The sequence below is a fragment of the Gekko japonicus genome, unplaced genomic scaffold (genome assembly GCF_001447785.1).
Source record: "Gekko japonicus isolate JY-2015 unplaced genomic scaffold, Gekko_japonicus_V1.1 scaffold160, whole genome shotgun sequence".
In the NCBI taxonomy this organism is placed as follows: domain Eukaryota; kingdom Metazoa; phylum Chordata; class Lepidosauria; order Squamata; family Gekkonidae; genus Gekko; species Gekko japonicus.
Window position 1 is genome coordinate 566792 of NW_015165239.1, and position 12553 is coordinate 579344.

The 12553-nt window shown below is 42.4% G+C and overlaps 1 protein-coding gene across 1 annotated transcript in view; it reads left to right on the top strand.

Annotated features, from left to right (window-relative positions):
- The window catches only part of CACNA2D3 (calcium channel, voltage-dependent, alpha 2/delta subunit 3), an 855054-nt gene that overhangs the window by 388445 nt on the left and 454056 nt on the right, over positions 1–12553 (top strand). The window contains exons 7-8 of the mRNA XM_015410013.1: positions 3691–3751; positions 3846–3996. Of these exons, the coding sequence (XP_015265499.1) occupies positions 3691–3751; positions 3846–3996 (212 nt within the window). The remainder of the gene's footprint in view (positions 1–3690; positions 3752–3845; positions 3997–12553) is intronic.

Below are 12553 nucleotides of genomic sequence, written 5' to 3' on the forward strand. Positions count from 1 at the left end.
AGTGGTTAAGTGTGTGGACTCTAATCTGGGAGAACCGTGTTTGATTCCCCACTCCTCCACTTGCACCTGGCTGTATGACCTTGGGCAAGCCGTAGTTCTGATAAGAGCTGTTCTTGAAAAAGAGCAGCTTCTGTCAAGAGCTCTCTCAGCCCCACCCACCTCACAGGGTGTCTGTTGTGGGGAGGGGAAGGGAAAGGAGTTTGTAAGCTGCTCTGAGACCCCTTTTGGTAGTGAAGGGCGGGGTATAAATCCAATCTCTTCTTCTTCTTTATTTAGGATGGTGAAAACCAAGGTGTAGTGTGAAGAGCTCTGTAAATTGGGTCAATGGGAAACAATTTGGCAAATGAAGTTCATTGTTAAGTTTAAGATAATGCACACTGGAACAAAAAAAAATCCTTATTTTGATGGGTATCTGCATTCACTCATTTTTCAATGTGTTTCCACTAATATGCCAAAAAAGAAGTTTCTGGAGGCAAGTACTGTTCATAATACATATACTCTGTCCCATCTAGGTCTCTGTGGGCCAAACTACATGTGACATTGGTAATCCATGGCCTGATTCTGTGTGATTTAGTTTCAAAAAACAACTGCAGAAGGTCCCTGATATGAATTGTGTTTGTGATGTTGGTGATCGGGAAGGGGATTTAACTATTCACCCACGTGTCATTGTACATCTTGGTCTACTTTTAGGTATGGGGAAAAACAAACAGAATATGGGTATCTGTCTTTTTCCCTAGTGGGAGTTAAAGCATCTCAGGGGACTGTTTATGGAAATAGTTTAGGGAAGAAGTATTCAATTTGCCTTCCCAACGCTACTGTTCCAATTCTTATCAGACACTTCCTCCCTCCATGTAACTGCTTCATGTAGCTAAATTATATCATAGATCCACAGTGTTACATGTAGCTTCACCTCTAAAGTGCATTTTCACTGGCAGTTAAATGATGCTTTAGTGCTGTAACTACCATTGGGTGTACACCAGACCAGCAGTATTTTATATTTGCTCTTCTTTAAATAAATTTCCGGCGTTCGAACAGCAGTAATGTACACCTACAGTGCTAGTGTGGATAGTTACAGAAGGAAACTTGTTGTTCAGTCGCACAGTCGAGTCCGACTCTTTGCGACCCCATGGACCAGCTCCCGCCAGGCCCTCCTGTCTTCCGCTGTCCTCTAATATTCAGAGCTCAACTTCATGTTCGTTGCGTCGCTGACACTGTCCAACCATCTCATCCTTTGCCGTCCCCGTCTTCTTTGACCTTCAGTCTCTCCCAGCATCAGGGTCTTCTCCAGTGAGTGCTCCCTTCTCATTTGGTGGCCAAAGTACTTGAGCTTCAGTTTCATTATCTGGCCTTCCAGGGAACAGTCAGGGTTGATTTCTTTGAGGATTGACTGATTTGATCTTCTTGCAGTCCAAGGAAACTACTTTGTCACAGATCTCACTGCTGGAGTAAATTACTGCTGTTTGAAAAGGCTGAGGGAAAGGCACAGCCATCGTGGCCATACCTTTCTTGATTCGATTCACCTCCTTTGCTCCCTTCCATTGCCTACTATTGCTAAGGAACAGAAGAATGTGTATGCTGGGAGATTAAATTCTCTTTAGCCAGCTGCTGCTGCTGCAGCAAAAGTGCTGCTCCGTATAAACTGCTTGCTCTGTATTGAAATTCCTTCCTTCCAGAATGAAATGGTTCTGAGGTAAGATATCATTGGCTCCTGGGTATACTCAAAGACATTGAAAGGCAGCAAACTTTTTTTTTTGTCTTGGTGGAAACAGCTGAAACCCTTAGGACATCACTCTGCTGCTGCAGCATTTGAATTTTTAATAGAAAAGAAATTTTAATTTTACTTGGGAGTTTAACAAACATGACTTCAGGCTGCAGTAGTGCTGACTCTGCAGCTGTGGCAATAAAACCATATAAGTGAAAACGAATGATGATATACAAGAGCTAATTTCTAGAGAACTTCATTTCCTGGTTGTTTTAGAAATAAAGTTAACATCATCACACCATTTATTCTCTGCTGCCAAATATTCAGTTTTGCCAGTAATTATGCACTGGTATTTAGAAAAAACCTCCAACAACTTAGGTTTAGGCTATTAATGAATTTTGCGTTCCCCTTGTCATGTGTGTCTAAGATCAAACTAGACAGTACTTGAGAGATCCATATCCAGGTCTCTTAGTGTTTACTTTAAAGGGGAATTTGTATTGGGGCCATAGTGCTGGGGCAGGAGGGGTTAACAGTTTCTTGTACTGTCCCTGTCTTTTTTTCTGTTCCAGGCCTAATAGCTCATGGGACAGTTCTCTTGAAAAAATGAAGCAACATAGGTTAACAGTCCAGTCCAAACGCTGCCTTCCCCACAGTTGCTCCTTTTAATATTGGGAGATCTGATAATAGATATTTTGTTAATATTGTAGATCTTGTAATAATATGGATCAGATCATAGTGGGTCATGTAGAACCTAGTTTCTTCTGGGGCCTACATTGCTGAGCTTTTAAAAGATTTAACAGTGTTTTGCAAAGCTGACTGATTCTATCCATTTTGTTGCTGGATTTTATCGGTTTATTTTTTATTATCATTTATACTGCATTTTTAATTATTGTTTACAAGTCTACTTGATAGCCCTGCTAGCTTAAGGCAACATAACAATATTTTAAATAAACAAAATAAAATACATATATTTCTAATGCTGGAGAGTTGTTTGTAACTAGGAAGTATACAGATACATTCAAATTACTTTGTGGTCCAGGAAAAGAGGATGGGGTAGGGTTGCCAAATCTTCTTCCTCCTGCGGCGGGGGAGCGTCGCCGCGGTCCGGGAGTCGTCCTGATGTGCGCGCCGGAAGTGACGGGCGACGTGCTGACATTGGGGGCGTGGCTGAGCTCGTCGGAGGGGAAAACCATATGGTTTTCTCCTCCGACGAGCTCAGCCACGCCCCCAACGTTGGCAACGTGGCTGCGTCTTGGGGGGCGGGGTTCCCCCCGGGCCGGAATTCCCCTGCGGCGGAAATCGGGCCGCGGAAGCGGGGGGTTCCCCGCCCCCCGGCCCGATTTGGCAACCCTAGGATGGGGTGAACTTGTCCTACAAAGGGCAGCCTTAATGTAATTAATAGACTATAGGTTTTTTAAATATTTTATTTTGCTTTTAATTCCCATTCCCATAATACAAGTTTATACAAAACATCATAACAAAGGAAGGAATAACATTTAAACTAATTTATCAAAGATAACCTACAATATGCCCAAATGGGATTGATTTATAATATATCTTTTGTCCTATCTTTATAATCCACTTGGGAACGTTCCCACAAACTTAATTCTACGTTTGAAAATATATCATTATACAATTCATAATCTTTTGTTTTTTCTTACCCCCTTGAACCCAAATTAATTTTTTTCTTGCTATTAATTATTAATTGTCTATTTATTTCTTCACACTTCTAATGAGACTATAGTTAAACAAAACTTTAATGTGGGGATCTGATCTCCCTGTTCTCTATGAAGACTTGTATATTGTGAAAACTGTCCTTGTTTTTAGGTCACCTGAGAAAGATTCCATAACATAACTGTTCCAATTATTATTTTTTTGCAAGGAACATTTTTAGTCAGTCTGTTCAATCAATAAAAATAGCAGACTTCACTTCCAAATTCAGAATGCCATTCTGATTTGCTATAATCCTGTGTTTTCCCCCTTTCCAGGTATTAAATGGGAGCCAGATGAAAATGGAGTCATTGCCTTTGATTGCAGAAATCGAAAATGGTAGGTCACAGTCACCCACTAAGAGTTTCAAAGACAGTAAACAGCTAAAATCTTATAAGCTCAATTTTAATTTTTCCCCCTCTTCCTGGCCCAGGTACATTCAGGCAGCCACTTCTCCTAAAGATGTGGTAATTTTAGTTGACGTCAGTGGCAGCATGAAAGGACTCCGTCTGACAATTGCCAAGCAAACTGTGTCATCTATTTTGGATACCCTTGGAGATGATGATTTTTTTAACATAATCGCTGTGAGTATTTCTATCCTTCTGACTTTAGGAATTGGGGGAGAGGAGCATTTTATTGTGACACTTCCCCCACTTACAGTCTGAAGTAGTACAGGCCAAACTCAGGTCTGCTGCCTCAGCAGGAGGGGAACCAGAGATTAATATTCAGAGCAATATAAAAAAAAATAAAGCCTCTCATCTGGAGTTATGTTGCGGCTGGCCTGGTCAGACAAAATATGCCTCACTAATTCTGAATGCCTGAGCCAGAGTAATAGGATAGGTGTCCAGTGATTTTTTTCCACAGCACAACATCTGCCAATTTATTAATATAAAAATTTGTGGACACTCCCTTGGATTATTTGCCTGTTGTACGAATTGGAAGTGCTTCTTGCAGTTCCTTGAGTTATAACACTGTGATGTCAATGGTGCAGTGTTTGATTTCTTTTGGAGATTGCAGCAATTATCCATAAATACTGGAGAACAGGCACTTGCACACAATAAAATCAGGAAGAGTAATTTATTGGGTGGTTGTGAGCACACCACAAATTGCAAAATCTGGGTTCCAACCTGATAGCCTGTATATCTATCAGATTTCTGACAATACTACATTCTCTTTTTATCTCCTATTATAAAGCAAGTCCCTGACCCTCTCAAACATTCTGTTACTGCTTCTGCTGATGTTGACCAATGGTATTCCTTATAAACTAAATAAGACTAAATTAGAATTAGCAGATAAAATAATTTTTAATGAATATAACGTGTGTGTTTTAGATTACTTATTCAGTTTGAGAAGAACTTGCAGAATTCAAATGTCAAGGATTCAGGATTTTGGGCTTCAGTTTTTAATTTAACTTTCCATGATTAGGGCTGCTGTTTGCAACCTCCAATATTTGTAAATACTTGAATGACTTCTAACATTAATTTCTGCCAAGCCATTGCATGAGCTCCTATGTAAACAAGATTTCCAGTTAAATTCAGAGAAGCACAAGGAGAAGTGTATTATGAACTATGGCATCCATTGAACTGAATGTGAAACCTTTGTACAAGTGCATGCAACGTATGTGCACTGGGGCTCCAGTCCACTTAGAGAGGAACTGGATTATGAAATCATTTTAATGTCGATATCTATTCTGGAATTGTTTATAAACTAGAAATTTGGTTACAAACTCAGGGAGCAATTCTAAGCCAGTCCACTCAGATGGAAGCCCGGTTTTATTCAATGGGACTCATTCCCAGGAAAGTGTTAAACAGGGCCGACCCTGGCAAGTATTTGGATGGGAGACCTCCAGAGAACTCCATGGCCAGGAGGCCATAAGCAGGCTATCAAGCCACTTCTCTGAATGTCCTCTGTACCCCAGTAGGAGTGGCCACAGGTCGCCATGACTTCCAGGCACAGGTGCACACACACAAATGCAAAAATATCAAAAAGAAAAAGGTTGTTGCCTCAGTTGCTTTGAACATGCTTAAAACTATGTTCAGTCATGCATACTGCTGTTACTAGAGGGTGGGATAGAATCCAAATATATACTGTATATTTAAGAGATAACAGGCAGTGAGCTAAGAATATCTTATTAACTGGAAACTACTGATTACATTATTGTTTCTAAAAGCTTGCATAATAGAAAAGCATGATTATATTCTCTATTGGGAAAGATGTATTGTCCTCTAACAAAACTGTGATCAACACAAATTCTCTAAATAAGTTTAAAAGGGCCAAATGTGCCAACGTAATAATTAAAGTACTTAAATAGGTGTGTTTAATAGTTAATCATGATGCTTATCAGTGATTGTACGATGCATTGTGTATTTCCCCCCAAAAGGCAAAATAATGGATTTAAGAAAAAAGCTTCTTTACATGGAGAAAGACTGCAGATTGTTGGTTTTCAGGGTATTAGAGTTGAGTTCTAGGAATTACATGATTTCAACTCTCAAACCCTCTTGTATTTATTTATGTATGAAATTTGTAAGTCACCTTTCTCCAGCAAAGGACTCGTGGCAGTCTAGATTGATATTTAGAACCATTACAATTACAAAACCATTAGAACAAAACAGCCTCCCCACAAGTCACATATCACTGACAATTGTAGAAAATCCTTTTAAATTCCATCATAAATCAAAGGCTTTTCCATACAATTATGCCTTACAAACCGCCTAGAAATTTGAACTAATGACTGTCATATTCAGGTAGGCCATTGGTCAGAGGTTATCGGAAGCAGGGAGTTTCATTCCATGTTTCAGTGATATGCCCACATGACCCAACATGATCCAGAAGTGACACAAGCATTTGAAGATGTCAGGACAAAGCTCTGGTTTGGGGGCAAAACTCTATGGTTCAATTAGCACCTAACAGAGTTTTCCTCCCCAAAACCAGAGGTTTTTCCTTGACACCCCTGATGTGCCTATGTCACTTCTGGGTCATGTTGCTGAAATGTTGGGTGTTCCTCCCTTTTTGGGGGGGGTAAGTCTGCCGCTGGCCAGCTGATCAATGGCAGAGAGGTGGGGCCTGGCAGCGGGGAACCCCCACCCCCATTGGGGGGTCTGGCATCCCAATGTCTATGTGAGCAGGATCCAGATAGACAACTGTATCCTCAAGTTTGGGTCCCAAATGTCTGGGCAGTCAGGAATCCCAAAAGTAAATCCAAGGGTTTGATCAGCAAAGAAGCAGAGATGTGTAATGTGTACCAAGAAAAAGAAAATATTTGTAGATAAACTCAGGGGTGAAAACAGCAGAAGTTCACACTTTGGAATAGATTCTGCTATTAGGGCTCGGGGCCTGAATGAGCTAATTTCTGTGGAAATAAAGTTGGAGAAAATGCCAATTTTTTTTTTAAGGACAAGAAGAGGATTCAATCAAGCCACTGAACTCTTAGCTTACTGTAAGAGATAGTCCAAGGCTGGGCTTCTAGAACATCAGCCTTACTGACCAGCATCACCGCTGTCCTGTGTGGATTCATTTTCAGTATATTCCCCGCCCCCATGCACTTGACCATAGCAAAGGCATCCTAGAACACTGGGTGAAGGTTTACAGTGCAATCCCACAAACACTTCCTTGAGAGTAAGCCCCACTGAACCATCCTGGGTTGGATTCTGAGTAGACCTGCTTAGGATTTCTCTCCTGTGTATATGATCTGTGCTTTCAGATAATGATCTGACACAGGTTTTATATATAATTCCTTGAATAGACCACCACATATTTGCTCAGTACAAAGTTCAGTGCATGGCATTTTCTTGTGTTTGGCTCATAATATGGGATGGACTAAACATAGCCATTAGAAGTATGCATTTTGATATTCCTAAACTGAAATCAAATTGGAAATTCCTGGTTTCAGTTTAGGGATATCCAGAATGACCCAAAACATTCCCAAAAGACTGGGAGTAATGGGAACACATCTGTTGGAGTTTGGGGCTTCTGGGCTGGCAGCAGAAGCAGCAGGGAGTGCACTCCAACTAGTCTCTTTGAATTTTAAAGGACTGATATTTTCAATGGGTGGTATACTTGACATCAGAGTCTGACCACCAGGTCTGCCCCCCCCCCCAAATTGGTTCCAACTTTAACCTTTAAAAGGTTTAAAGGGATGGGATGTGCTCTCCCCCTCCCAACCCTTGCCACTTCTGCTATTGAAAGGGGGGCAGTGCAGTTTCATTTTTAAGGGCATGATTTTCAGGTGCCAATATTCCCAAACTCAATTCCTGAAATGGATCTCCAGAACAGTATTGACACTCTAAAACTTCAGAATAATGAAAGCCATGCCCTTTCCAAAATCCAGAAATGTACTTAAAACAGAATTTTTTTGAATTGCACACCTGTAATAGCCATGGCCTGATAAGGCAACCTATGTGTAGATACTGAAGTCACACAGAAAAATCAGTCTGGGATTACCTAACACCTCCAATAATTCAAACATAGCCCCACCTGTGAGTGCTCATCCATTGCACTTCTCTCTTTAAGCCTCAGGTGGACATACAGTGAGGTCAGCTCCACATTCTACATTCTTTTCTGTCATTGGCAGAGGCATTTACTCATCTCACAGAGAACCTGTCAATTATTTTACTGAATGATTAGCCAACAATATTTGTTGTCCTGTTCCATCTCTTTGAGGAAATAGATATATGCATAAAATTGTACCTTTTGCACCATAATAGCTGTGGCCTACTTCAACTGACACAAGCAGATTGTCAATATAGTAACAGGGAGAGCAGCCAGGAAAATCCAGTTCACATAACAGTATTCTCTGGGGATCAGAATCCAACATCAGTTTGAAGTAGAGGTGTGGATTCAAAATTGCACCTGAAATTATACCAAGCCAAAATTATACCTGAAATTAGCTGTTTTGGGTAGGGTCAGGGACATGTGAAATGACCCCAAACGCTCCTGAAATTCTGGGAGTAACAAAAATGTATCTCCTGAAATTTCAGGAATGTTTTGGGGCTTTAGGGAGGAGCAAGAGTAAGGAAGGAATAGGGTGGAAGCTGGCCCAGGAAACAGCTGTTAATTCGTATCTGTCTTTCCCATGGTCAGGTAGACCTAGCTTACACCCATGGCCCTTTACATTTTAAAAGGGAAAGAACTGGACAGGCCCTGGACATACCATCCCAGTATGGTCTATACTGTGGAAGCAGAAGACCCCATCCTCTGAGCAAGAAAATGGTGCACACAGTGGTGAGCCACTGGACTCCCATAAGGCTCAGCTGTGGCAGTGGCCATTTCCTCCTCCATTTCTGGGGATGGACTTTTAACTACTTTTAAAAATCGACAATTGAATAGTATAACAGTATGTGTACCAGAACAGTCAGGACTGCGTTAGGCTTTTTTAAAAAAAGCATTCTGAGAATACGGCATGACACTGGCTTCTGGGGTCCTGCAGCTTACTTGGGCCCTGTGAATTTTGTCCCCTTTAGCCCCCCCCCCTTGACAGTGGCCCAGCATGTCTTGTATGGTATGGTGTTCAGTAGTCTTCACCCTTCTCTTTCTTTTCTGAACCAGTAAGCGCTGTATTATGGCCACTTGTGACAACTTGAGACAGGACTGCCGCTTAACCTTTTAGTGCAATCCCAAGCAGACTTACATGCTTTTAAACCCATTGACTTTTCAAATCTTTCCATGTTCCTCTGCAATCATTTACATTGTATTTTCAATAACTTGCCCTGAGAATTAGCTCTATAATTCTCATTAAAAATAATGGGAGTTATGGTCCGTATACATAGCCATAATTAAAAATTCAATTAACTCTTAAACTGTCCAGATGAATATTGAAAAATATTTCAGTGATATAGTTATATGGGTTATCTGCCTGATATATATTGGGTCCATTTCATACTCCAATTTTCTTTTCTAAATATATTGACAAATAAATGGCACACAAAAGTCCAAAGCAAGCCTTTCCAGAGAATTAGCATAAAAAAGATAAATGTAAAAACAAATCATTCTAGCTTTCATGGATAACATATAGCAAAATCTATCTAAAATTGATGGACTAGATGATTGAATTACAAAAGCAATTGTTAAAGAGCTTGATTTTCCATAGTCTATGCTAAAATATAAGGTCAGATCATCAGTGCATGAACAGAGATGTTGGCAGCAAGAAAAAGGCATTTTTTTCAGTCTGCTTTGAAGTAAAATTCCTAAGTCAAGCGTTAAATTAACAATATTATCATAAAAACAGAGTGCTAATTCTTTCCCAGGTTGAAATATAAGGAAATACATTAGACTACATCACATTAAATAAACTGTATTATATCTGGGATAAAGTTGTTGATTCAGTTGAAATTATTCTAAAGCTGATTGCAGGAGAAATTATAAAATAGCATTATTATCTTGTCCTAGAGGGATGCAGGAATTCATTGAAAACTATCACTTTTGCTTACCTTGAGATAATGTAATGTGCATCAAGTTGTCAGCTAAAAGATGATGTAATTACAAGCTGCAGACAATGAGCATATGAACCTCTTTTATTCTTTGTCAGAGTAGTAGAATTCCATACCTGAGATCCTTTTAGCTAGAGATGTCAGGGCCAGAACTTGTATTCAAAATGTATTCTATATCAATAAACTAAGGGCCCCTCCTTGAGGGAATAGAGAGCCGGCATGGACTGGAAAGTCCAAATGGCCTTGGAACATACCAGGCCGTATAGCCCCTGCAGTGCTGAGCAGAGCTCCTGGGGCATAGTTCTGTTTGCTTCTGGCTGCCAGCAGCCCTCCAGAGTAGTTATCCACCAGGAACTTACCTGTAAGTTGAAAGGCCAGTCCTTGATGGAGAGTCATCATCATGTGATGGTCACACTAGGCAAAGGTGGGAGGAGGGCAAAGCATGGAAGCAGCCAAATCTTAACTTCTGCAGGCAGAAAAGCAGCTTACAAAAGGGGGGAAATGTTCCCTTAGGTCTTGCTGGTGGGAGAATAGGGTCGCCTGGGGGGGGGACACACATCCTGTCCCTCTTGCAGACACTTAACGTGTGGAAAATTCATGACATGCAGGTAATTAGCATGACCTGATTAATAACATCCTATTAAGCCTCTATTAAAAAGGACAGGACTTTCTCCAGGCATTTTGCAACCCTTTTGCTGAAAGAAGCAGCCACTGTAACTAGAATAGGAAGCTGACATACTGTTGCTCTTGGTTAGGAACGTGAAGTGTGATCACCAATTCCTGCCAACCAAAGTGATTCAGCAAGACGCTGATGAAAAATGGTGGAGTCATTTCCCATATAGAACCTAGCAAAGCTAGGCAAATAGGGTAGGCCTATTGATGGACATTTCATGGGTACAGATGTGAAAATACTTCCTAAAGATTGGCAGCAATTGAAAGTGGCTTAAGAAATGAGTGCTCTTCTAGGCATGGGGAAGAGTGAGTGAGAGAAGACTGGAGTGATGGAAGAATAGGTAACCCAGAACAAGAAAAGGGAAGTGGGAGAGGTGGGACATGGGCAAAGGAAGGGCCATGGAGGATTAAGAGCCCTGAACATATGGAAATGATGCAAGTTTGAAGATGTGCAGCATGGAGGAGGATTGCAAAAATAAATAAAACATGGCAACGGGAAAGTACTGAGTGATTACAGCTCTCATACTTTACTTGTGCAGAATAAGACAACTTTAGCCAGCTCACAGGCCGGCTTATATCCCATGAAAACCACCACCCCAAAACACCCACCACACCGTAATAGGCTATTTACAGTGGCCGAGAGTTCCATGGGCTCTCGGCCGGGAGCCTAGCCCTCGGATTGGTGCGGGCTAGGATCTGCTTAGTCCATTTTTCACTGGAGCGAATTTTAGGCTTCATAGCGATTGGGGGAAGATGGGCCTTTATACGAATGGGCCGGACGTTGGGGTCAGGGTCCAGAGAAAGGGGGTCAAGGTCCAGAGAAATGAGGCCCCCGGTGTACCACCCCAGAGTCCCATCGAAAAACCTAAGGAATTCCTCGCACACAGCAGTAAAGTCTGGTGGCCGGATCTGGTTCACCCCAGTAATCGTAAGTCCCAGGGTCCCGAACCAGGAAAGTCCCAGCAAACTGGAGATGTGCCCCTCCACTACCAACAGGTCCAAACACCCTGAGAAGTCCTTAAAATGGACCCGGAACTTGCCCCAGCCCTGGACTGCCACAGGGTTCTTATTAAAGTCCCGACCGAAATAATGGAAAAGGACGAGCCCGAGTCGATTTCCATTAGGCAGGGGGACCCCTCAATAAGAACAGTCACGTGCACCTTGTTGGGGCCATTGGGGTGCAAGTTACATACCATTTTCTGCTGGTGCGTCAAAATGGAGTGCAGCTCCGTCGATTCCAGCTATGCCGTGGTCTTCTGTCTCTGTCCTTTGGAGCAGCAAACCTTGGCTATGAGGCCAGCCTTGTTGCAGGTTCTGCAGACGGCATCCCAGAATATGCAAAACCGGCATTCATGAGCATCGCCATAGCTAGCGCAGGCCGTGGAGGTCGGGGCAGCTTTCGCCAAGGTGGATCCCATGGAGCGTTGAGAGTACTGGGACATCGGAGACATCAGACCCTACCGTAGCTTGCGTTCGGTGGACCGCCTTGGCGCAGCGATCTAGGTGGGACTTTACGTAGGCTGTGGCCTTCCACACCGCCTTGTACAGGTCCAAGTCATCCCAGCTCACCAGTTTCCACCACAGCTTAGGTTCTCGTAGCCCTAGGAGAAACTGGTTCAGGAGGGCATCCACTAGGGTGGGGAAGGAACACTTTGTGGCCACCCTTTGGAGCCCTGACAGGAAGTCGGAGGCTATCTTGTCTGGGCCCCGGACCCATGAGAAGAACTCTATTCTCTCTGCGAACTTTGTGGGCTTGGGTGTGAGGTGGTCAGACAAAGCCTTGACCAAAGTGCTGTACGTCTCATCTTTGGTCAACCAAGGCACTATCAGGTCCTTCAACAGGAGATGCACCTCCATCCCACAGTACTGGAGGAGGTGGGCCTTCTTCTTCCCCGCATCGGTTATATCATTGATTGTGAAGTGGCTCTCGAGGGTTTTGAGCCACGTCTCCCATTGTGTGGGGTGGGAAATGTCGAACGCGGGAAGACTCTCGTTGGCAGTGGCCATCTTACCAAATTCCCATGGAGGCCGTGGCTTGGGAGCA